At 42.6% G+C, this 27,030-nt stretch overlaps 1 protein-coding gene across 1 annotated transcript in view; it reads right to left on the bottom strand.

Moving 5' to 3' along the window:
- The window catches only part of GLDN (gliomedin), a 65,383-nt gene extending 40,002 nt beyond the window's left edge, over positions 1 to 25,381 (bottom strand). The window contains exon 1 of the mRNA XM_034994013.1: positions 25,019 to 25,381. Coding sequence (XP_034849904.1) covers positions 25,019 to 25,381 — 363 coding nt within the window. The remainder of the gene's footprint in view (positions 1 to 25,018) is intronic.
- Positions 25,382 to 27,030: the final 1,649 nt, after the last annotated feature.

Here is a 27,030-nt window from a genome sequence, read left to right as displayed (position 1 = left end):
TTCCTTTTAACCTAAGGATATCATGGACAAGAATGCTCATGGCAACATCGTGATGGCAAAAGCACTTGAATAACCTAAATGTTCGTCAATAAGGCAGTTGTTAAACAGATGAAAAAGAATGAGGTAAAATAATATGTCCTCATCTGGAAAGATGGCCTTAGCGTACTCTTAAACAAGGTGCAGTAAGAGCCACAACACATAATGCAACTTTCTGGTTAAAAAAGGATATCCAGACATGTCTGGATGAACACAAAGAAGAGCTGGGAGCATCATGAACCAAATCACTAATTGAGATTCTTTTTTCTCCTGGCAGCTGAGACCAGGGGAATAAAAAGGAGATTTTCACTTCTTAGTGTATACAGTTTTAAAAGATATGTTGGGATAATGAGTGATTTTTACTTTGTTAGGTTTTTAGTAATTTAGGGGGAGAGAAAAGAGCATGCAAACATTATGTGAACTCAAAAGATGGGTCTGATGGGAGGAGGAGCAAGATGGCAGAAGAGTAGGAGACCTAAATTTCGTCTGGTGCCAGGAATTCAACTAGATAGGTATCAAACCATTCTGAACACCTACAAACTCAAAAGGAGATCAAAGAAAAGAATAGCAGCAACTCTATGAAGAGAAAATTGACCACTTTCTGGAAGTGCATATTTTTCTGGGGTCATTGTTACCTTTTTAGCATTTTGTTCTCTCATTCATCTATTCTCCTCTGAACAAAATGACAAGATGGAAAAAATCACATCAAAAAAAAGAACAAGAGGCAGTATTGACTGCCAGGGACCTAATCAATACGGACATTAGTAAGATGTTGGAACTAGAATTCAGAATGACAATTATAAAGACACTATTTGGGCTTGTAAAAAGCATGGAAGATACTAGAGAATCCCCTTCTGGAGAAATAAAAGAACTAAAATCTAACAAAATCGAAATCAAAAAGGCTATAAATGAGGTGCAATAAAAAATGGAGGCTCTAACTGCTAGGATAAATGAGGCAGAAGTGAGAATAGTGATATAGAAGACCAAATGATGGAGAATAAAGAAGCTGAGAAAAAGAGAGATAAACAACTACTGGATCACGAGGGCAGAATTCGAGAGATAAGTGATACCATAAGACAAAACAATATTAGAATAATTGGGATCCCAGAAGAAGAAGAGAGAGAGGGGCAAAAAGTATATTGGAGCAAATTATAGCAGAGAACTTCCCTAATTTGGAGAAGGAAACAGGCATCAAAATCCAGGAGGCACAGAGAACACCCCTCAAAATCTATAAAAATAGGTCAACACCCCGACATCTAATAGTAAAACTTACAGGTCTCAGGGACAAAGAGAAAATCCTGAAAGCAGCTCCAGACAAGAGGTCTGTAACCTACAATGGTAGAAACATTAGACTGGCAGCAGACCTATCCACAGAGACCTGGCAGGCCAGAAAGGACTGGCATGATATATTCAGAGCACTAAATGAGAAAAATATGCAGCCAAGAATACTATATCCAGCTAGGCTGTCATTGAAAATAAAAGGAGAGATAAAAAGCTTCCAGGACAAACAAAACTAAAAGAATTTGTAAACACCAAACCAGCCCTACAAGAAATATTGAAAGGGGTCCTCTTAGCAAAGAGAGAGCCTAAAAAAAAGGAACATAGACCAGAAAGGAATAGAGACAATTTACAGTAACAGTCACCTTACAGGCAATACAATAGCACTAAATTCATACCTTTCAAAAGTTACCCTGAATGTAAATGGGCTAAATGCCCCAATCAAAAGACACAGGCTATCAGATTGGATAAAAAAACAAGACCCATCAATATGCTGCCTGCAAGAGACTCATTTTAGACCCAAAAACACCTCCAGATTGAAAGTAAGGGGGTGGAAAACCACTTACCATGCTAATGGACATCAAAAGAAAGCTGAGGTGGCAATCCTTATATCAGACAAATTAGATTTTAAACGAAAGACTGTAATAGGAGTTGAGGAAGGACACTATATCCTACTTAAAGGGCCTATCCAACAAGAAGATCTAACAATTATAAATATCTATGCCCCTAACATGGGAGCAGCCAATTATATAAGCCAATTAATAAGAAAATCAAAGAAACACATTGACAACAATACAATAATAGTAGGGGACTTTAACATCCCCCTCAATGAAATAGATCATCTAAGCAAAAGATCAACAAGGAAATAAAGGCTTTAAATGACACACTGGACCAAATGGACTTCACATATATATATTCAGAACATTCCATCCCAAAGCAACAGAATACACATTCTTCTCTAGTGCCCATGGAACATTCTCCAGAAGAGATCACATCCTAGGTCACAAATCAAGTCTCAACCAGTACCAAAAGATTGGGATCATTCCCTGAATATTTTCAGACCACAATGCCTTTTTTTTTTTTTTAAGATTTTGTTTATTTATTCATGAGAGAGAGAGAGAAGCAGAGGCAGAGGGAGAAGCAGGCTCCCCGCTGAGCAGGAAGCCCGATGTAGAACTCGATCCCAGGACACTGGGATCATGACCTGAGCTGAAGGCAGACACTTAACCATCTGAGCCACCCAGGCACCTGCAGAATCCAATGCTTTGAGAGTAGAACTCAATCACAAGAGGAAATTCGGGAAGAACTCAAATACATGGAGGCTAAAGAGCATCCTACTAAAGAATGAATGGGTCAACCAGAACATTAAAGAAGAATTTAAAAAATCCATGGAAAAAATTAAAATGAAAACACAACTGTTCAAAATCTTTGGGATGCAGCAAAGGTGGTCTTAGAGGAATGTATATAGCAATACAAGCCTTTCTCAAGAAACAAGAAAGGTCTCAAATACACAACCTAACCCTACACCTAAAGGAACTAGAGAAAGAGCAGCAAATAAAGCCTAAACCCAGCAGGAGAAGAAAAATAATAAAGATCAGAGCAGAAATCAATGAAATAGAAACCAAAAGAACAGTAGAACAGATCAATGAAACTAGGAGCTGGTTCTTTGAAAGAATTAACAAGATTGATAAACCCCTGGCCAGACTTATGAAAAAGAAAAGAGAAAGCACCCAAATAAATAAAATCATGAATGAAAGAGGAGAGATCACAACCAACACCAAAGAAATACAAACAATTATAAGAATGTATTATGAGCAACAATATGCCAGCAAATTAGATAATCTGGAAGAAATGGATGCATTCCTAGAGACTTATAAACTACCAAAACTGAACCAGGAAGAAATAGAAAACCCGAACAGACCCATAACCAGCAAGGAAATTGACAAAGTAATCAAAAATCTCCCAAAAACAAGAAACCAGAGCCAGATGGCTTCCCAGAGGAATTCTACCAAACATTTAAAGAAGAATTAATACCTATTCTTCTGAAACTGTTTCAAAAAATAGAAATGGAAGGAAAACTTCTAAACTCATTTTATGAGGCCAGCATTACCTTGATTCCAAAACCAAAGACCCCATCAAAAAGGAGAATTACAGACTAATATCCCTGATGAACATGGATGCAAAAATTCTCACCAAAATACTAGCCAATAGGATCCAACAGTACATTAAAAGGATTATTCACCACAACCAAGTGGGATTCATCCCTGGGCTGCAAGGTTGGTTCAATAACCGCAAATCAATGTGATACACTACATTAATGAAAGAAAGGACAAGAACCATAGGATATTTTCAAAAGATGCAGAAAAAGCATTTGACAATGTACAGCACCCTTTCTTGATTAAAACTCTTCACAGTGCAGTGATAGAGGGTATATACCTCAATATCATAAAAGCCATCTATGAAAAACCCACAGTGAATATCATTCTCAATGGGGAAAAACTAAGAGCTTTTCCCCTAAGGTCAGGAACATGGCAGGGATGTCCACTCTCACCACTGCTATTCAGCATAGTACTAGATGTCCTAGCCTCAGCAATCAGACAACAAAAAGAAATAAAAGGCATCCGAATCAGCAAAGAAGAAGTCAAACTCTCACTCTTTGCAAATGATATGATACTTTATGTGGAAAACCCAAACAACTCCACCCCAAAACTGCTAGAACTCATACAGGAATTCAGTAAAGTGGTAGGATATAAAATCAATCCACAGAAATCAGTTGCATTCCTATACACCAACAACAAGACAGAAGAAAGAGAAATTAAGGAGTCGATCCTATTTACAATTGCACCCAAAACCATAAGATACCTAGGAATAAATCTAACCAAAGAGGCAAAGAATCTGTACTCAGAAAACTATAGAATACTCATGAAAGAAATTGAGGAAGACATAAAGAAATGGAAAAACGTTCCATGCTCATGGATTGAAAGAAAAAATATTGTGAAAATGTCTATGCTACCTAGAGCAATCTACACATTTAATGCAATCCCTATCAAAACACCACCAACTTTTTTCAAAGAAATGGAACAAATAATCCTAAAATTTGTATGGAACCAGAAAAGACCCCGAATAGCCAGAGGAATGTTGAAGAAGAAAAGCAAAGCCAGTGGTATCACAATTCCGGGCTTCAAGCTCTACTACAAAGCTGTAGTCATCAAGACAGTATGGTAGTGGCACAAAAACACACACATAGATCAATGGAACAGAATAGAGAGCCCAGAAATGGACCCTCAACTCTAATTATCAACTCATCTTTGACAAAGCAGGAAAGAATGTCCAGTGGAAAAAAGACAGTCTCTTCAATAAATGGTGTTGGGAAAATTGGACAGCCACATGCAGAAGAATGAAACTGGACCATTTCCTTACACCACACACAAAAATAGACTCAAAATGGATGAAAGACCTAAATGTGAGACAGGAATCCATCAAAATCCTAGAGGAGAACACAGGCAGCAACCTCTTCGACCTCAGCCGCAGCAACTTCTTCCTAGAAACATCGCCAAAGGCAAGGGAAGCAAGGGCAAAAATGAACTATTGGGACTTCATCAAGATTAAAAGCTTTTGCACAGCAAAGGAAATAGTCAACAAAACCAAAAGACAACTGACAGAATGGGAGAAGATATTTGCAAATGACATATCAGATAAAGGGCTAGTATCCAAAATCTATAAAGAACTTATCAAACTCAACACCCAAAGAACAAATAATCCAAACAAGAAATGGGCAGAAGACATGAACAGACATTTCTGCAAAGAAGACATCCAAATTGCCAACAGACACATGAAAGAGTGCTCAACATCTCTCAGCATCAGGGAAATCCAAATCAAAACCTCAATGAGATACCACCTCACACCAGTCAGAATGGCTAAAATTAACAAGTCAGGAAACAACAGATGTTGGCGAGGATGTGGAGAAAGGGGAACCCTCCTGCACTGTTGGTAGGAACGCAAGCTGGTGCAGCCACTCTGGAAAACTCAAAAAGTTGAAAACAGAGCTACCCTACAACCCAGCAATTGCCCTACTGGGTATTTACCCCAAAGATACAAATGTAGTGATCCTAAGGGGTACGTGCACCCCAATGTTTACAGCAGCAATGTCCACAATAGCCAAACTATGGAAAGAGCCAAGATGTCCATCAACAGATGAATGGATAAAGAAGATGTGGTATACACACACACACTGGAATATTATGCAGCCATCAGAAAAACCCAAATTCTTGCCATTTGCAACGTGGATAGAACTAGAGGATATTATGCTAAGCAAAATAAGTGAATCAGAAAAAGACAAGTATCATATGATCTCACTGACATGAGGAATTTGAGAAACAAGACAGAGGATCATAGGGGAAAGGAGGAAAAAATGAAACAAGATGAAACCAGAGAGGGAGACAAATCATAAGCAACTCTTAATCTCAGGAAATAAACTGAGGGTTGCTGGAGTGGTGGGGGGGTGGGAGGGATGGGGTAGCTGGGTGATGGACACTGGGGAGAGTATGTGCTATGGTGAACGCTGTGAATTATGTAAGACTGATGAATCACAGAACTGTACCCCTGAAACAAATAAACATTGTATTAAAAAAAAAAAAGATAGTAGGAAAGGAAAAATGAAGGGGGGGAAATCGGAGGGGGAGATGAACCATGAGAGACTATGGACTCTGAGAAACAAACTGAAGGTTTTAGAGGGGAGGGGCTGGGGGGATGGGTTAGCCTGGTGGTGGGTATTAAGGAGGGCACGTATTGCATGGAGCACTGGGTGTTATATGCAAACAATGAATTTGGAACACTACATCAAAAACTAATGATGTATGGTGACTAACATAACATAATAAAATAAAATTTAAAAAAAAGATCATGGAACACTACTTCAAAAACTAATGATGTATGGTGATCAACATAACATAATAATAAAAAAAAAGATGGGTCTGATGGCCCAGCTTTCCCTGGGAACCCAAACATCATACCTTCACAATTACTCCCATCACTTGGAATAACTCAGACCTCTGTTGCTTCTAGACACATGAACATAGAATGAACTACAACAGTTGTCTAGTCCAGTGATTTTCAAAGTATTCATTAGTCACAAGATTTTTCTTTTTCCCACATAAATTGCCAAAATCCAAAATATAAAACAAATAAAAATGAGCTACTCTGGGTGAATTGGGGTGAGGTTGGCCTTATTTATCTGTAAAATGAGAGGTTTGGACTAGACATGATTTCAAATTCTGCTCCACCCGGAAGATGGGGAAGAGGAGGTGGGGAGGGACACCCAGAGACCTAGAGTCATGGGAGGATGGAAGAGAAAGCTGAGGACCAGAGAGAGTAAGTGGGGTAGCTGTTCCAGATTCACTCAGCTGGCTTCCAGAGCTGAGTACTGTTTTCTTTCATATGTACCTTTTCATACCGCTGAGCCTTTGCAAAAGGAACTGTCTGAATTCCACTTGAAATGCAAATTTTTGCTTTAGGTTATTTTGAATATGAATAGGATATTAGATTTTTACTATTTGAAAATGCATCAATATTAAGAAATCTTTTCTGTGCAAAAGTGAAAGGTTTAGTCAAAAGTGTTTCTCATCAGAATGAGCACTGCTAACTGCAGTGAGTCGCCACTGTTCATCTGAACACAAAATTTCATGGTGGTTGGCTGGCTCCCCTTTTGAACTACCTTCCTCTCACCTGTTACTCTCAGAACTGCTTCATGAAAAAGTAAGAGAGCAAACCTGCACATCCGCACCAGTGGCTCTGGTTTGAGCCCTGCTTAAACAATGTATACTGCTGTGGCTTCTCCTAAGTTCCCCAAGTACAGTCTCTGATTTGCTAGCCAGAACACTGTTCAAATTCCAAGTTACCTTTCAGATCTGACCTCTTCTGTAACTTAAATTCCATTTTTCTTAGACAATTGAATATTCTTTGTGACGCTCTGTAATTAGGCAAATTGCTGTTATTATGCACATACAAATGATCCTTTAGAAACAGCTCCAGGGAGCTGATAATCAGCCTGCCATTGACTGTAGAGATGGGGCTCTGAATGTGGGGGCCCAGCTGATGGAGGGTTAGACCACAGGTGTTGGAGGAATCCCTCGTGGGGTCTGAAGCTGAGGTCAGCCACCCTGGACTCATCCCCATGAGAGACAAGAATTCACACTGGGGCCAAGACATGGTGACGACAATCTGCAAATCCCAATGGGAAAGTGGAGTTTGCCTTGTATGGGGCTGAAATTCTTGGGTATGAACTTGTTCCTCCAGGCCCACAGGAAGATCAGCCAAAGGTCCAGACGTTTGTCAGCTCAAATAAGCAAGCCCTGGCCATCCCACACCAATGGCCTTGGGCCTGAATGCTCCTGTCAGTTCATCCTGACTGGAATCCTGAGAGTCCAACTAAACCCTGCCCAGCCTTCCCCAAAGACCTCTGTTCCCACTGATTGCCCCTGTTTTGAGGCCAGCAGCATCACCATATGGCTGGTTGTTGGCACACTTCCCATGTGTTGCTCTGACTTCTTAACCAAATGGGCTCATTGGTAGGGACTGTTTCATCCTTTTTCTGTATGCCCCACTGACTCATTAGTTTTCTTTCCCAGCATTACAGGGCACTGGGCACAAAGTAGGTGCTCAATAAATACTTCATAATTGGTTACTCAACTGGAAGGAGAATGTACTCCTCAACCAATGATATTATTTCTTTCTGACCAGCAGTAACATTGTTCATGGGAAGTGAACATCTAACATGTGGTTGCCTATCTCTCTTTGTGCCTGCTTGTTTAAGATAACTTTATTTTGGCAGACATGCCACTAATGCCTAGAAAACAAGAGCTTGAAGCTGCCAGGATTATCCTATTAGGGTTCCTGAGACATGGCTGTCCCCTTCCTGCCTACATTAACATCACTGCAAAACCAGAAACAGTTGCTATCCCCCTGGTATGCCGGGAAATCACCTAAACCTTTCATGCTCTCTTGAGTAGAGGCACTTGCATGAGCTCTGCACCCAGCTGGTTAGGGCTGGGTCGGCTAGGCAGAGACTGGGGTGCTGATATGTAAGGCAGTCTCAAACATCAGTGAAAATCCAATGCCGTGGGGAAAACATGCTATTTACCAGCTACTCTTGCTTTACTAAGTGGATTAGGATAGGGGTGGAGGCTAGTCAGCCCTCCAAGCAGAGGTTGGACTACTTCTCCTGGAGGCCTTTCTTTTGCAGAGTAGGGTCTGCAGAGCTGAAATGAACTGCTGGAGACCATACAGCCTCCTGCCACCCACCTTCTCACCCTGCCCCAGTCACTGCCCAGACTCTAACAAAATGCCGAACAAATAATTAAGGAGAGCTGGTTTAGAGTCCACCCATAAGCCTTGGCCAGCCCTCTTGCAAGTAAAGTCACAGAAGCTGAAGCAGCTTGGGTTGGGCTCAGGACTCATCAACAGTCCCAGTTGGAAGAGGTGGTTCCAGCAAACATCCTCACCCAATGTCCCTGGCAAAATTGTCTTCAGCTGGGACCAGGGCCTGGGGACATTTATTAACACTGGGGACATCTGAAAACGTGCAGTGCAAGTTCCTGAAGGAGCGTTTCCTCCTCCAGGTGTGCTTCAGTGATGTCTTTGGGCTCTGACCTCAGGTCAGTCACTGGTGGCAGATGTTTGTTGTTTCTTGTTGACCGTGCAGGACCTTGTACAAGTGCCCCAGACCCTTGACAAAATAGGACTCATGACAGTGCTTGCCCCAGGGAGCAGCTGGGAGGAGTAATGAAGTCCTCATAAAAACAACTTTAAATGTTTGTATTGGTGTTATACAAAGATATCGTTTCATGATCTGAACATAAATAAGGTGGTTCTACTTTTCGAAAAATCATTAATTCACGCTATTTAAAAAATATATATTAGGCTAAAGTCTAGTTGCTAGCTTTACAATGTAAAACGGAGTAAGATTTATAAAAACAGCCAGACAAATCTATAAGCTTCCCTTCTCCCACCAGGCACCCCTCAGGCACCAACAAGCCCCAGGTTCTCAGTCTTATCCTGTCTGCAGTTCAAGTAGCTGCCCCTCAGGAATAGCCAGACCTTTTGCTTTTCCTTCTGTTGACAGGCTGGGTGAGAGTCATTGGCAGCAAGGAGCACTGCTCACACCAGTGGGCTGACCCAGCTCCAGAACCAGAAACATGGTCCACTCTCAGAGAAGGCTCAGAACACATTCTCCCAGTATCTCCTGTTTTCATATCATTCTTCCACCAGATGGGAGACAGATGCAAATACAGAGACAATGTGACATTGTATCTATCCTGAGACAGTTCTCTCCACAGCCCCCATCATAAAAAAAAAAAAAAAAAAAGTAGCAGCTTAAATCAAGTTACTAAACTCAAATCCTTGCCCATACTTTAAGAAGTTGTTTTGTAGTGAATTGTCTATTTTCAAATCCAGCAATCTACTGACAAATTCTGGCCAATTGTTTCTTAAAGGGAAAAGAACATTTCTTTTTATTTCTGTATAGTTTAAACACATGCAAATGTAATGGAATAGCTTCCAAACGAAATTATATGTAACTATGAGAAAATAGAGGTGATGATTTGATGTTAAGATCTTGAGATGGGGAAGAACATTCTAAGTGTAAAAGCAAAAGAAGAACCCATAAAAGAAAGGCTTTATAGATTTGACTACATGAAATGACAAATTTTCAAACCCCCTCAAAAGACAAAAAACTCTAGAAACAAAATTAAAAGACAGGAAATACCCAAGGCCAAAAGGTGTGGTACAAAGAACGGGCTTTGGAGTCAGATCCAGCTCCATCTGATCTGAATTCCAGTTCTTTCACTCACTGGCTCTGTGATCTCGAGCAGGGTGCTTAACCTCTCTAAGCCTCAGGGATCTGTCAGCCATGTGGAAATTACCCAAGGCCATGTGTCTTCTTCCCCTTGGTATAATTAAAAGGTGCCTAATTGGGACACCTGGGTGGCTCAGTTGGCTAAACATCCAACTCTTGATCTCAGGGTCATGAGATTGAGTCCTGTGTTGGGCTCCATGTTGGCTGTGGAGCCAACTTAAAAAAAAAAAAAGTGCCTAATTGAGCTATAAGCACCCCAAATCAGGTAAAACTCACAATGTCTAGCATCCAATAACAAATTACCAGACCTGCAAAGAAGCAGGAAAACAGAACACATGATGAGGGGGGAAAAATCAGTCAATTGAAACTCACCCAGAAATGGTATAAATGAAGGAATTATTAAACAAAGACAATAAAACAGTTATTATTTTAACTGTATTCCAAATGTTCAAGAAGCTAAAGACAAGACTGAACATGTTAAATAGAAACATAAAAAATATAAAAAACACCTAATTCAAACTTTTGGCAATGAAAATTGCCATTTTCATTCTGGGTGAAAAGTGCACTGAATGGGACTAAAATCAGATTAGACAATGCAGAAGAAAGATGAGTGGATGTGAAGACACACCAATATCAGCTAGTTAAAATGAAACACACAGAAAAAAGACTTAAAAAGTGAACAGATCATCAATGAGCTGTGGGACAACTCCAAGTAACTCAACACATGTATAGTTAGAGTCCCTGGCTTGCAGGGTGGGGAGGGGGGTAGAAAAATATTTGAAAAAATAATAGAAAACTTTCCAAGATTTCAAAAAAACTATAAATCTCTATCTCTGGCAATTTCAACAAAACCCAAGCACAGGAACCATGAAGAAAATAAGACTAAGGCATATCATAATAAAACCATTTAAACATGTATTAAAAGGAAAATCTTAGGGGTAGCCAGAGAAAAAAAGACACAATCCATACATAGGGACAAAGATGAGGATAACAACAGTCTTCTTGTTGGAAACGAAGCAAGTAAGAAGACAGTGGGATAACATCATTAAAGTATTGAAAGGAAGATCAAAATAATTGTCAACAATGAAGGCAAAGCCTTCAGACATTTTTATGTTGACCCGTATCATGCTGGACCTAAAACAAACTACCTGCTGTTCAAATGCCTTCTTGCTCTGGCCCAGCACTTGCCTTGTGAACTCTTGCCCATCCTTGGCTCAAATGCTGCCTCCTTCTTGAAACCTTTCCTCACCGCCCACTGGATTTTAGTCTTCCTTCTCTGAGGATCCTATTATCCTTTGCTCTGTGTCATAAGTGTTTGAGGATGTGCCTTTTCCTTCCCACTAGCCAATAAATATGTTGGGGTCTCCTGTCTTGTTCTTCCTTATCACCCACAGTGTGAACCCTGACTGCCCAGAATAGGCACTTAGCATTTGTTATATTAACTTATGTATTACTTAGTTGCTTAAAGGCTTCTGTTAAACTTCTAAGATATTTCTGACTGATTTAGAAGTACCTATTTATTCATCAGCAAACACTTGATAAGCTGGGCCCTGTGCTTATAAAGGTAAGAGAAAATCTCTGGGCACAAAAAGCTCACAATACAACAATTGGTTTAATTTGGCTGTTTATAAAAGATTTTTTTTAAACAGTCTGAGGTTTTTTTTTTAATTAACATATAATGTATTATTTGTTTCAGGGGTACAGGTCTGTGATTCATCAGTCTTACACAATTCACAGTGCTCACCATAGTACATACCCTCCCAAATGTCCATCACCCAGCCACCCCAACCTTCCCACCCCCCTCCACTCCAGCAACCCTCAGTTTTTTAAATAGTCTGAGTTGAATATGGAGTGGAGAGATTCTTGGTTAGAGCCTCCCAGTGTCCAGGTAATGAATATCCTCGTATTCAGCATTTCCCATATATCCTGGGGACACTTCCAACTGAGACCCCTTCCCAGACTCGTATGCCACTCCCTCTTCGACCTCTTCACGTGGACATCTAAAGGAAATCTCAGTGTTAACATGCCCCACACTGAACTCCCGATACTCCCCTCAAACATCTATAGTTCTGCCATCTCAGTTAATGACGATTCTATCTTCCATTGCGTGGCCACTATCCTTGAGGTCATTTAACATCTGTTTTACCCCTTACACCTATATTCAGGCTGTCAGCAAATTCTATCAGTTTGAGCATCAGACATATCTAGACACTGTCCACTTCTTATCATATCTGCTGCCATCACCCTGATCTAAGCCCCTCTCTTCTTTCACCTGGATTATCACAACAGCTATATAGAAAGCCTCCCTGCTTCCACAGCCCACTCCGCCCCCATAAAAAGTCTAGTCTAATCACAGTGATTTCCTTGAAAAAGCAGGTCACATCATGCCACTCCTCTGCCTAAAACCTTTCAAAGACTCCCCCTAAAGGCCAGGGTCCTTACAACAGCCCACAAAGCAATGTGTGAACTCTTCTCCAGTTCCCCCAGTTTTCTATCTGACCCGCTTTCTGACCTACTTCTCCCTCCCACTTACTCTGCTCCAGTATCCTTCCTCAGGGCCTTTGCACTTGCTGTTCCCTCTGCCTGAATGGCCTTTCCCCAGATATCCAACCGGCTCACTTCCTCCCTCTTCCCCAGATATCCACCCGGCTCATTTCCTCCTCCTTCAAGTTTTTGCTCAAATGTCGCCTTCCCCATCCACATGACTTATAATTCCATTTTCATCTTCCCCCTCTCTAATCCTCACCCCTGCTTTCTCATTTTCCATAGCACTTATCACCTTCTAATACTGTAGGTAATTGTGTACTTTGGTTTTTGCCTGCCCTTCCCTTCCAGAACATGAAATCAAAGAGGACAGGGATTTGTATGCTTTCTTCAGACTGTTTCTCATGCACCCACAACAGTGCCTGGGACATAGTAGGTGCTCAATAACCACGTATTGAATGACTGAATCTCTGACAGGTAGAGTAGGCCTCTTAAGTCTTACCAATACCTGACACCATCTCCTATTTGGTGAGTAGCATGAATTCTGAGGAAGGAATTTTAAAAATGCTCCAGGACCCACCTTTAAAACTCTTAGTAGGGCAAGAAAGCAGATTCAGAAACTGACAGATACCTTACTTTAGATTTGCACTTGTTGAGTTGTGGATGAATTCATCAGTGAAGAGGTATTCATCAACTACCTCACTAGAAGCATAGCAAAGAATGGTGAGATGTATTTAAAGAGACAAGGTGACTAAAGGTGATAAATTGGAGACCAAAACTGTACACAGAATTTCAGTTTGTGTGATACAGACAAATAAGTGCAGCAGGAGTGAGGGAAGGAAAAGATGAGTGTTTTGAAGTGAGCTGAGAATCACTTGTCCCCTCCTGGCCCTTAATGGAGTTTTCTGAAGAATGAGTGTTGCTGGAATAATCTTTCACCAACTGTTAATAACAATATTTTGTGCTCACATTGTTCCCTTCAACAAGCATCTTCAGATAATTTCTGATTTTTATCTAAGCATTCTTATCCTTACCTTATAATCAGAAAAGTATATATAAACTGTAACAAGTAACTTGTCAGTGTTGGGGGAATGGACAAAGAATTAAACCATTATCCCCAAACTCTGCCTTGTGGCATTCTTTGTACATAGCAAAAGCATTTGTGAAGATGTTTTGTCAACCTACTCCTTGGCTCAGCCTCCTCCTCCTTCCTCCTTGTATCAGGGAAAAGTTATAAGTGGTTACTCCAGAAAACATTTGGAGGAGGTCCTTGGGGGTGAGATGCTCATCCACAAAATAATTACTGATGCTGTTAGCCTCAGAACACTGGTTGGATGGGACCATTGGTCTGACAAACATGCTGTTCCTATGGGGTTCAAAAAATTTGGGTCAATTAAGGAATGAATGCATGAGTTCACACTGGACATGAATAAAGATATTTGTAAATTATGCTTAATATAATTAAATTCCCTAAATATCTAAAATATATATATTTTTTCTTTTTGGACCCAATAACTAAGAAAAATAACTAAGAAACACCATTCTTTCTGCAAGTCTGTGTTTCCCCAGTCACCTGCGATTCCAAACTTTAGAGTCATCCTAGGATCTGTCCTTTCTCTGACAAATTCTGTTGATTCAATCAGCATTGTTTTTATTACAAGATTTCAAAATTCCCTGAAGCACAGAAAGGAAGCATTTGAGAAATACTAAAATATCAGTAATAATAAGCTAATACATACTGAGTTGTAGGCACCATGCCAATGACTTTACATGGATTACTGAATTGAATCCTTTTGGTAACACCTAAGGTAGACACTGCTATTATTGCCTTCTTAAGGATGAGAGAACTGAGGCACAGAGAGCTTGACCTGTCAAAGTTCACACACCTAAAAGGGAGCCAGGAGTAAACACACAGCATGATTCTAGCACTCATTGTAAAGGCTTTGGATCTGCCTTTTACTTTTTAGACTTGTAAGATTTCTCTCTCAAAGCAAAGACAGAGTTCTTGGAAGCAGGATGTTCTCCTTTCCCTGAATGCTCTCTTTCCTCAGTTATCCTTCCCCCCTTTTTTTCTCTCTTTTCATCTCATATTTAGTCTCAAAACAAATTCAGCATCCTCACTTAAAATTTTTTCTTTTAGTTACTTTTTAGAGGGTGGGGAGGGGAAGAGGGAGAGGGAGAGAGAAAATCTCAAACAGGCTCAATGCCCAGCATGGAGTCCAACATAGGGCTCCATCTCACAACCCTGAGACCATGACCTGAGCCGAAATCGAGTCTGATGCGTAACGGAATGAGCCACCGAGGCACCCCCTAGCATCCTCACTTCTAAATTAACCTGCTGCAGTGTTTCCTCAATTCTGCCTATGATGCCTTCACCCTTCTCAGTGTTAGATGGATCTGGAACAGATGGTTCCTTTTTCTTTCTTATATCCAATTAGTTACCAGTTCAATTCATTCTTCTGTCTGGTATTTGTAGGATATAGAGCTTCTTCTCCATATCTGATACCACCACCTTAGCCAGACACGAATCCTTTCTTGCCTGGACTAAGGCAATAACTTCCTACATTTCTTCTTGCCTCTGACCTCTCCCCTGCCTGTCCTGCATCACACACCAGACCAGTTCTACAAAACCACTTTCTTCATGACTCCTTCCTGATGAAAGATCTACCATGTTCCCAATTGCCCATCAGATTCATTCTCAACTTCTCAAAAGTGTAAATTTAAGGAATTCCCCTCCCCCTAGCCCAAACTCCCAAGTGCAGGAAGATCTTCTTTGTTCCTTGCTCTTCTATCCTGGAACCATTTTCATTCCAGTCCCTCGAGCTTGGCATAAGTTATCATCTGCCCTTGGAATGATTCACCTTCCTTGCCTGCCCAAATCTAACCAACCCTACATTGCCCACTTCAATTTCTGTCTCCTTCTTCATCACTTTAGTGAGAATTTATTTTCTCTCTTCTTGACTAGTCTGATGCTCATCACACATGTCACTATAAAGGATTTTCCTCTAAAGGTCTCCCTGTTCAGAGGGATTGATTCCAAGTTCCTCAAGGGTTGCCTAGAGCAAGAGAGCATGTTCCACCTCTGAGTGAAAACGAATCCAGACTCCAATAGTCATCCATTAAGTTACTGAAAAACCGGAGAATTATTTTGCAGTTGCCAGTTCATCATTTTAGCTCGGGAATAGTTATCCACAATTTTTCCCCAAGTACTCCTCAGTCTTTTCAAACAGCCCAGGCAGGGTCTCCAAAGTTCCCAGCACTTTGGTGAGCACAGGAAACTTTCTGAATGGCAGCTGAAAGGTTACTCTACCTATTGCGTTAAGAACAAACTCCACAAATTGCATTTTGAATGATTTTTAGTTGGCCTTCTTGTTTTAACTCTACCTTTCAGTAAAGAAAATTGTGCCTTGAACTTTGTAAATTATATCTACTTAAAATATAGAGTTGTTAAAACCCAAAGAGATACATAAAAGCAACTGATGGGCTGAAAAATGCTCTCTTTGTTGCAGAATCACAACCTAAAAGCTTCAGTTTATTTCACACAACATGACCTTTAGTCTGTAGATAAAATGCATGGAAATGAAGCTTGAATGTCAACTAGATTTGGCCAAGGATTTCTTTTACGGGAGCAAGGGGGTGGGGGAGGGGTGGAGTTTGAGGAATGTAGAGAAAAAAAATATATCTTTTTTTTTTTTCCCCTCAGATAAGTGTGTTTTGTCAGATCTGAAGCCTGTTCTGATAGTTCCCACATAGGTAATCCTACCCTGGAGAACATGAGACCCCTAAGAAGTAAATTGTTCTTCTCTTTTAGAAGTTGTTTTTGCTCTACCTTCTGCTCACATTTTGTCAATTTTCCAAATGAAAGCATCCAAAACATTTTTTAGGACTGCTACCAACAGTAACCAGTAGGAGTTAACAACAGCTGAGCCAGTCAGAAAGGGGGTCAAGATGACTCCCTCTTAGTGGGTGTCAAACCTCGTCATCAGTGGCCATGTAGAAGGGGTAGGGGCCCAGGAAATCCTGACCAGCTCAAGAAGCCCTGCCACCCCATCAAGGCTAACTCTGTTTTGCTTTCATGACAAGGTGATTTGGGCTGGTGTTAAGAGGCCAAATATCCCAAAGCAGAAGCTGATAGAAGTGCATGTGAACAGACAACGTGGCATTCTGAAGGAATTGGCAATAAAGCATAAACCCAGAAACAAGATGCTGAGATAATGGGGCAAGAAGGGCTAACAATAAAGTAAGAGTGGAAAATCTTCATAAAAGCAACAATGAATAGCTCCTGGGAACCTGACTATACCAGGTGCTATGCTTGACTTACATCATTTCCCTTAAACCTCCTAAGGGCACTATGAGATGCACACTATTATCTCAATCTTACAAATGAGGAAACTGAAGTTTGGAGAAGTTAAAAGACATGTCCAAGGTCACCCAGCTACAAGGCTGTGGGCCCATGATGTGAATCCATCTGACTCTGGTTCACACTCCTCACCACCACAACATACTCAGGGAAGAATCAGGGAGAGAGAATTTGGCTGGGAACCTAAGAGTTGAGGAAGGAATCCTAGGTTGCTCAATTTAGGGCTGCCACACAATGGCTGTAGGTGGCCGGAGTACCGTGTGGAGGTGAGCCTGGGCCAGCCATAGAGAGAATTCTAGGACAAGGGTGTTGGGGATGAAAAACAACCTCTTGGCACTGGAAGACTCATGATCTGAGAAGTAATTCTGGAACTCACCCAGAAAGGGCCCTCTGCCCCAAATCTCTCAGCCTGTGGTCTAGTGGGCAATGTCACTATCTGATGGGCTGGTCTGGGGGTTCTGTTGTCTCCTCAGAGTGGAGTGGCACTGTTCCGGGGGCATGTGGCTTTGAGTTCCTAAGGGAAAAAATTCTTTTTATCCCTGGAATAGAGGCGGTATAGGTTGAAGGAAAGGCAGGAAACAGAGAGAGTGGACTAGGCCCCAGAAGGTCCATCCTGCTCAGGCTTAGAAGCTTAGCAGGCTTGTTCCTGCTTCCCTCACCTCTAATGCTTTGGCGAGAAAGAGACTAAGGGCTTTTTGATAGCTCCAGGATCTAGGAGCAGGTCCAAATTGTTAAAGCCATTCGTATGGTCAACGCAAGCGCCCTGTTCTCATGGGTCCAGATGCTCAGTCTTGGCCCACTTGTTTTTTACATATGTCCTTAGAGAATCATGACAACTGTATATCTACATTGAGTGTTTTATTTGCATATATGCAAAATGTGTTTTGATAAAGTGTCTGAAGGATGTAACTAAGGAGCTAGCTCTCGCCCAACTTCCTCAACGTGCCATCATGAGTTAAGTTTATGGGTGTGTTCACAGTACCAACAGCGGACACAATCTTAGCAGGCATGTAGCTTCAAGTTCTCCCCCACCCTAATTGACACTCAGAAATGGCTTCTGACATGCAAACCAACTGCAGTGGCAGGTGTGACATCCCAAGTGACCATGTGCACCTGCTGTTATGACAAAGGCCATGGAAAGATACCTCCCAGGCACTGCACGTGGGTTTGTGGGTTTGGCTGCCCTGCCTTTTCTTGTTCTTCTGTATCAGGCCTCTGATCTTTCACGAGGGACCGTTCTGTAGGACCTAATGGGGTATAAACCACTCCCTTCGAATTAAAGAGAACGATGGGGTTTGAAACAAGGCTTAGATATGGGATTAACGGTGGTTAAAAGCTGTCCTAACATGACTGCTCTTGACTTGGGCAGCTGGCCTAGAAGGAACAAAAGGCCTGAGGCCTGTAGCCCCCCTCCAGGGTGAGACCACACTTTGGGTCAGTTCCATCTTAGATTCTGTCTCCTTGGGGGAGGTCTTAAAACCCTGTCAGAATGGCTAAAATTAACAAGTCAGGAAACAACAGATGTTGGCAAGTATGCAGAGAAAGGGGAACCCTCTTACACTTTTGGTGGGAATGCAAGCTGGTGCAGCCACTCTGGAAAACAGTATGGAGGTTCCTCAAAAAGTTAAAAATAGAACTACCCTATGACCCAGCAATTGCACTTCTAGGTATTTATCCAAAGGATACAAAAATACTGACTCGAAGGGGCATATGCACCCCACTGTTTATAGCAGCAATGTCCACAATAGCCAAATTATGGAAAAAGCCCATATGTCCATCAACAGATGAATGGATAAAGAAGATGTGGTATACACACACACACACACACACACACAATGGAATATTACTCAGCCATCAAAAAAATGAAATCATGCCATTTGCAACGACATGGATGGAACTAGAGGGTATTATGCTAAGCAAAATAAGTCAGTCAGAGAAAGGCAAATACTGTATGATTCCATTCTTATGTGGAATTTAAGAAACAAATAGATGAACATTAGGGGAAAAGATGGGAAAATAAAATAAGATAAAAACAGAGAGGGAGGCAAACCATAAGAGACTCTTAACTCTAGGAAACAAACTGAGGGTTGCTGGAGGGGAGGTGGGTAGGGGGTTAAATGGGCTAATGGGTTAAATGGGTGATGGGCATTAAGGAAGGCATGTGATGTATTGAGCACTGGGTGTTATAGTGTTATATACAACTATGAATCACTAAATTCTACCCTTAAGCTAAAAAAAAAAAACCCAAAAAACAAAACAAAACAAAACAAAACCCCAGGGTTAACCCAATCCTAGAACACCATGATTTAGTTGCCTAGGTTCTCCAAAGGAAAAATCCCTAGTATCTCCTCTGCTCCAATGGACCACAGTCTAATGAGGAGTTGGCAAGTTTTTTCTATAAAGGGCCAAAAAGAAAATATTTTAGGCTTTGTGGGCCATATGGTTTCTGTTGCAACTACACAGTTCTGCTGTTGTCATGTGAAAGTAGTCACAGACAATATGTGAACAAATGGGCATAGTTGTATTCCAACAAAACCTTATTTATGATGACTAAAATTTGAATTTCACATAATGTTTGTGGGTCATGAAATATTAGTCTTCTTTTGATTTTTTTAACCCTTTATAAATGTAAAAATCATTCTTACTTTGCGGGCTTACAAGTGGCAGACTTGACTTGGCTATGGGGCACAGTCCGTTGACCCCCCTGGTCTGAATCCTCAGCTTTTACACCATCTGGAAGTGACTCACTCCAAGAGGTAGGAAAGGGAGGTAATCCCTGACACAGGCAATTTAGGGCTTTCAAAGAAGTATAGCATCTATGCAGATAGGAGCTATGACTTTAGGTGACATGATTTCCCCCCCGGACAAGAAAATGTATAGATCCACAGAAATGTACCCCATTACAGTCATCACGAAAAGCCTCAGACAGCTCAACACAGCTGGCTTCTCCTCCTTGAGAACTATCCTCAGAACTGGAGCATAACCTTTTGAAAAGCCACAGTGCTGGAAAATCTCTGTCCACTGAAGGTGGAGTTGATTTTTAGAAACAGCCAAAAAACAAAACAAAACCCAAACCAAACCAAACACACAAAGAAACCCATCTCCACTCAACCAACAGTTAACAATGGCACAGTTACTGGTATCCTTGCAGAACCAGGGTGGGAAATACGTGGAGGAGGGTGATGTGGTGGAGCTGAATAAAGCCATTTCTGTTCAAAACCATCCATTATTATAAGACGAGACTGCTGGGAACTAAGCTTGGTAGTCCTAGCATGGCCCCTAACAATATGAGTGTTGTTTGGCCAACACACTCAGCCAGTTAAAAACATTTGTTTGGAATTTTTTGGTCAACATTTCAAAGCCAAGAGATTTCACAAAAGAAGTCAGATTTTTTCACTTCTCTTGAAAAAAAAAAATCAAAAGATCAGGCACACTGAGCTCTTGCTCTTGTACAGGAACAATCAGTGAAAGCCACCCGCCCCCGCAAGACAGCACATGAACTTCAGGCTAACATAGTCTGCCACGCCCAACTGCCCCCCAGTCCAGGGCCAGTGGCCATGTAACCTCGTGGTTAGGGCCTTTTCACTCACAATTATAGTAACACAATCACATGGTTCAAAAGTCAACATGATACACAAAGCTATACAGTGAGAGGCTCATTCTCATCTTACCCCCACCCTCCCTAAGTAAAGCACGTTTGTTAATATCTTCACTTATTTTTCCGCTTCTTCCTTACACAAGGTAATACAATATATATTTTTTTTTCTGTCTTGCTTTCTTCACTTAAAATATATCCTAAGGATTATTCCAATAACAGGACATAGAGAATTTCCTCATTCTCATTTTACAGCTACCTATCCCAGTGAGTGCATGGGTTGGTTTATCAAACTAATTCCATATTGACAGGCACAGGTTGTGAATAGTCTTTTGCTCTTACCAATATTCTACAATGAATATGTGTATATGTCATTTCATAGGTGATAAAGCCTGTCGTGCAGGATAAATTCCCACAAGTGAGATTGCTGGGTTACAGGGTAAATGTATTTGTAATATTTTTAGGTACTACCAAATTGCCTTCCACATGGGTTGTACCATTTTGTGGTCCAGACATCAATGTAAAAGCATGTCTATTTCCCTTCAACTTCACCAGGAGAATGTGTGGTCAAACTTCTGTAGTTATGCCAGACAGGTAAAAATTATATTTCAGGGCAGGTGTAATTTGAATTTTTAAACCAAGATATCTTTTCTCACATGTTTACCTAGAGACATTTGTAATTCTTTTTCTGAGAACTGTGTTCCATTTTCCTACTGGATTCCTATTTCTGCTGATTTTCCTATTAAATTCTTGTTTTTTTTTCTTATAAACTTATAAGAGTGTTATATATATTCAGAAGGTTAGCCCTGTATCTAGGATATGAGGTGCAAATATTTTTTTCCAGTTTGTCCTTTGTCTTTTGCCTATGTTTATGAGCTGTATGTTTGTTTTTGCTGTTGTTTGCCATCCAGGTGTTTTGCTGTTGTGTGTGCTTTTTAAAATGTAGTTAAATTTATTTACTCTTTGCTTCTGGTTTTTGAGTTGTTGGAAAGAAAGATTTCCCCCATTCCAACATTAAAAATGAATTTAACCATATCTCCTTCAGTAGTTTTAGGGTTTCATTTTTTAAAAATGTAAATCTTCAACCCATTTAGAGCTTGTTAAGATGCACATTATTAGGGGCGCCTGGGTGGCTCAGTTGTTAAGCGTCTGCCTTCAGCTCAGGTCAAGATCCTGCTCAGTGGGGGAGCCTGCTTTTCTCTCTCCCACTTTCCCTGCTTGTTTTCCCTCTCTCGCTGTCTCTCTCTGTCAAATAAATAAATAAAATCTTTAAAAAAAAATGGATGCACATTGTGAGAAGTAAAACCTTTTTTCCTACTGGGAGCTTGACCTTAGATTTTGGACAGGATGATGAGGCTACCAGAACATCAATAAGTGTAAGACCTGGAAAATGGGAGGAGAGAGCAGCTGATGGGAAGACAAGTGAGATGGGGGTGGTGTGAAGTGAGGTGGGGACTAGACAGGACCCCCTCTCCTGCAGGAGTTCCTGGCAGATGGCTTCCCAATATTGGTCTAGCTCAGTGGTATCCACGGCCTTTATTACTTTTCTCCAAAGTACCCACTTACTTTTTTTTTTTTTTTTGCGCCCTTTTAAAACCAGTTTTTGGGCAGAATGCTAACCAAAATTACCATGCTGAGTTGATATACTTTCAGCCAAAAGCACAGAACTTTGAAGGGTCGGTTAGCTTGAGGAGACTCATCTTGAATAAATAAGCCATTTGGAAGACTTTATGAAATGCTGACATTAGTCTGCCTACAGCTTATTTCTTTGTTCCTAGGTCTCTAAGGACATGGAACCATAGTGGGGGGACCTTTGATCTCATACTCATTCAAAACCTACTGGTGATGTATAACAGGGTGGGGAAAGGTGTGACTTCAACCAAAGGAAGTCTGCACACCCACCTCCACAATGTATACTAAACAGTTCTCTTAGCAACTTTTCTACTAGAGGTGCCCATGAAAGTTTTACTTTTTTTAAAGATTTATTTATTTAAAGATCTTATTTATTTATTTGAGAGAGAGAGTGCACACAAGCCCTGAAAGTGCTTTTTAAAACATTGTTTCCTCATGTGAATAATTCTCTATTCTGAGAAAAACAGGGAGTAAAAATGAGAAAAATTTGCAAAGATGAATGATGCTAGAATAAAGTAAAAGGCTTTCAGCAATAAAATTGGTTCCTCTGCTTGAAGCGGAGGCCTCAAAAGATACCTGGTGGGAGTGAGATGCTTAATGCTACTCACTGTCAGCAGGAAGGCATGCCAATGTGCAGGCATGCCACAATGCACCTCTAACAATTAATTCAGAATCTCTGGTGGTGGGATCTAGGTATCAGCCATTTTGAAAGCCCCCATGTGATTTCAGTGTGCATCCCCTACTCCTGAACCATGCTATCCAAAGTGAGGTCCTCAAAACAACAGCATTGGTATCAGTGGGTGCTTATTAGAAATGCAGAATCTCAAGCCAGAAATTAGACCTTCTGAGTCAGACTCTGCATTTGAACAAGATTGTCAAGGTATTCACGTGTATATTACAGTAGAGAAGCAGTGATCTAGAGCAGCTTTCTCAAAGTGGCACGTGGAACCCCCTGTATCTAACTCACCAAGGGGCTGGGAAGGTAGGGGAATGGTGATCTCGGACTTCTTAAGGAAGACAGTTCTGGAGATGATCATTTTATAAGTGTGAGGGGGGGGACCGTGGAATCTGTATTTCAATGTGCTTCCAGGTGACCCCCTCGCCTACTGCTTGAGAACTACTCCCAACAGGAAAGGCAGCAATATGACAGCCACTTTCTCCTGACCTGCCTGGAAATTTCCTCAATGAGGCGGTAAGGTCAAAGCATACCCATTACAAGTGGGGTATGAGTTGGTGATAATCTATGAATGCTTCTCAGCCTGACAAATGTGATCTTTCTGCTCTCTGACCTATAACAGCAGGTGGTGATCGTTAAATCTAGCTTTCCGACTGACACAGAAATGGGTCTCTCTGTTCTCTTGGGTTAGTGACTGAACAAGCAGCAATACACAAGCTTCTACCTTAAAAGCAGGATTAAAAATATAAAATGTTGATGCTCCGATGCATCCTTCTTCAAGGGTTTCAAAAAAACCCTCAAAATGCATGGTAGAGAGCCAAGAGAAAGAGTAAATTCCTCGAAAGGAGATTTCTTCATTTTACAGAGGTCTTTTAAAAATTTTTTTGCTTGGGCCCAGATTTTTAAATGATAACACAGGTGAAAAAAAAAAAAAAAGAATGAAGCCAGGAATGGAAAATTTGCTCTCTCTCAAAAGATGTATTTGCAGTATGTAGTATTCCCATGATGTAGTTGTAAAATCATTTCAGCTCATATAAGATACTTTAAAGCTTTTATGATGCAGAAGCTTTAAGTGAGTTTATCTTCAGATACCAAGGATTCCAAAGTATGGCTCATGCTTGACTTGGGGTGCCAGAACTGAAATCTTTGCAATTATAAAATGAAATAAGACCAGTGCGGTCATAATGGATAATGAAACTGAATGGGGAACTGCAATGTGATCTAAATGTAATTGTTAGATAATTGCTGAGTTAAAAATCAGCAAAAGCAAAGAAACTTCAAACTGGAAAAAAAAGATTTTCGAGGCCTTGCTTTAAAGACGTTTTTAAGAGCAGAGTTTCTTAAACCTTTTTGGGGGCAGTGCAAATCTAATGAAAATCCACGGACTCCCCTAGATGCACGCCCCCTGAGTGCACACTGGTAATTTCAGGAATTCCATAGACCCGCTGGAGCCCACATGAGAAACTCAGCTTTCACAGTGGATTTTTAAGAAAATTTCTCTATTTTGATCTCTTCCACTTGGAACCGCTTTAGACCCAAGAGTTCCCAGCACCAAGGTTCCAGGTGATTGGTAAAATTAGGGCTGATTGTTTTCCCTTCAACCAATCTCATGAGGATGGTCCGAGGCCAGGTGAAAAGCCAGACCACTCGCTGAAGCCCGGGGAAAGCATCCTTTTATTGAAGAAGTCTGCACTCTCGGAAATGTCTTTCCCGTGTTCTCAGGGGGCTCCAGCAAGTCGCACAGGCAGAGCCCGGAGCCGCTGTGGCCCCCTTCATACCAGATTGTGAAAACTTTTGTCCGAAGTTAGGAAGGAAAGTAGGCTCTTAAAAACACTGCCTACGCCCCTCATTTACCTGCAGACCCAAAGATGCCAGAGGTGGAAGACAGCCCTTCACCTCGTCCCCCATTTAACAGAGGAGGAAACGGACCTCGGAGGACTAAGGTGCTTGCCCAGGTGACCTCTCCAGCCGGGCTCACACCCAGGGCCCTCTCTCTCTGCACCTCGCCGTCTAGCCAGGGAAGCACAGGGCATCTGGGCCTCTCTCCCCTCACTGCCCGCCGCCCACCCTGGCGGAGGCGCCACGGGGAGCCGAGCCCCCGCCTACCGGCACCATGGAGTAGGTCATCATCATCAGCATGTCGTGGCTCTCGGCGCGGATGTGGGGCGCGGGCTCCCCGCCGTGGCTGCGCTTGTTGCGCGCGGCGCTGGCGGGGTCCAAGGGTGGCGCGGGCGCCCGGCGCCGCGCGCGACTCAACTCAGCCAGAAAAGAGCGCAGGGCGCTGTCCTCGCGCTGCTCGCGGCCGCGCTGACCCTCCAGCGCCCGCACCGCCGCGCTCAGCCCGCGCCACTGGCACAGCGCGAACACCGTGCCCGCAGCACTGAGCGCCGCCAGCAGCGCCACCGCCGCCAGCGCGCCCCGCAGCCACCAGCCGGCGCCCCCGCGGCCTCGCTCCGCGCCCCTGGCCATGCTCTGCGCGCCTCGGGCCGGGCAGGGCTCGCCGCCTCCCGCCGGGCAGCCTTTATACGCCACGGGCAAGCCGTGGGCTGGTGGCAGCGCCGTGAGTCACGCTGCCCTTTGGCCGGTCTGGCGGGGCGGGTTGGGGACAGTAGTGGTGGCGCCTGAGCAGCCCGGAGGGACAGGCGGGTGAGAGGGGGAGAGGAGCAAGTGGAGATGACTGGGTGGGTGGGTGGGTGGGGGGCAGGGGGGAAGGGGGGGCAGTGCTAATGCTCCTGGTGCCTGGCCAAGAAAACGGGCAAACCCAGGTCTCCCTCCTTTTCTCAGTGCCCTGCCTGTGGGCATTGTTGTGGCCCAGGCCAGCAGAGTGAGGGTCAGACTGAGGGGGAGAGCAGGAATTCTTAGGGCGGGAGAAGTCACTGGATTCCACTCCCTTCTCCCCCCAACACTGACCTCTCTGGAGAAAAGGATCATGCCCAGATGCCAAGACATGTGCCCACTGTCCCTAGGTCTGCTGCTGGGCAGGGACCCAGGCTGCCCATCACGTGACCACTGAAGACCCCATGAGATGTTTCTGAGGAAGGGGATGGATAGAGAGAAGAATACAGTTGGCATTGGAGGGTTAAAAAGGCCACCCATCAGAACCAGAAAAGCCTCGCCCTGCCTAAGAAGCAGGAGTCCTCTGTGAAGGGAGATTTCTAGGATGTGACAGGCCAAGAACTCTCCCATGAGACCCATATCTAGGAGGCAACAGTGTGAGGAGAAAAAAACTCAAGGGTGGAAATCAGGAGACCTGGTTCTAACCCCATCCTGCTACTACTCAGCTGAAGGGCTCTGCACATGTCCCAAGACCACTCTGAATTGATTCTGAGGTGCTTTCTGGCTGAAGAGTTGGGGCTCTGTCTAGGCTCTTTCTGGACCTTACTTAGCCTGCCTTGCTTGAGGGGGCAGTTGCCTCATGCCTCCTAGTTACCTCTTCCTTTTCCTGTCAGCTCAGATGCCTGTACCTCAAGGATCACTATCCCCCAAATGCAGAGACACTTCTCAGCCTCCTCAGAGGACCTCTCCACCCCTCTTCTCACCTTTCCCTTGAATGGCTCTGCCTCCCTGGGGCCCCAGGGCCCACAGGAGACCCTGATGGTGTTGGAAGCCAAGATTGCTGTTTCCACAGCCCATTATTTCAGAGGAGGAGGTGGTCCCCTGCCATCAAGCCAGCTGGAGCTGTCACGATTCTGCATCAAGGTCTGGATTCCTGAGTTTTAATTGGGACATGGACCAACTTTGCATATTCTTAGGATAGCATCCAGGATGAGGAAGACTTAGGAAAGCATGAAGTTCCAAGTGGTTCATGAAGGACCTAAACTATGGGGACATGATGTCTGGGAGGGAATGGAGGTGATACAGACAAATTTGTCCAGTTTCTCCCCACTCTAACATACTGTGATCTATTTGAAGAATGCCGTGTATCCTTATCTCATCAAGGCTTAGGATGCCAGGCTTAAACCAATGGAGAGAAGCCCCAGAGAGACAGAGCTGGGAATCAGGCTCAGTAAGATCTTCATCTAATTCACTAAAAATTTAATGAGCTGTGTGTCAGGCATAGTGATGGGCATTGGAGGTACAGAAATGAACAAGGCAAGCAGCTTGCAATGTGAGCAGTT

This window comes from Mirounga leonina, unplaced genomic scaffold (genome assembly GCF_011800145.1).
Source record: "Mirounga leonina isolate KUSES-001 unplaced genomic scaffold, KU_Mleo_1.0 Mir_91, whole genome shotgun sequence".
NCBI lineage: Eukaryota > Metazoa > Chordata > Mammalia > Carnivora > Phocidae > Mirounga > Mirounga leonina.
This window is presented reverse-complemented; position numbering and strand designations above follow the sequence as displayed.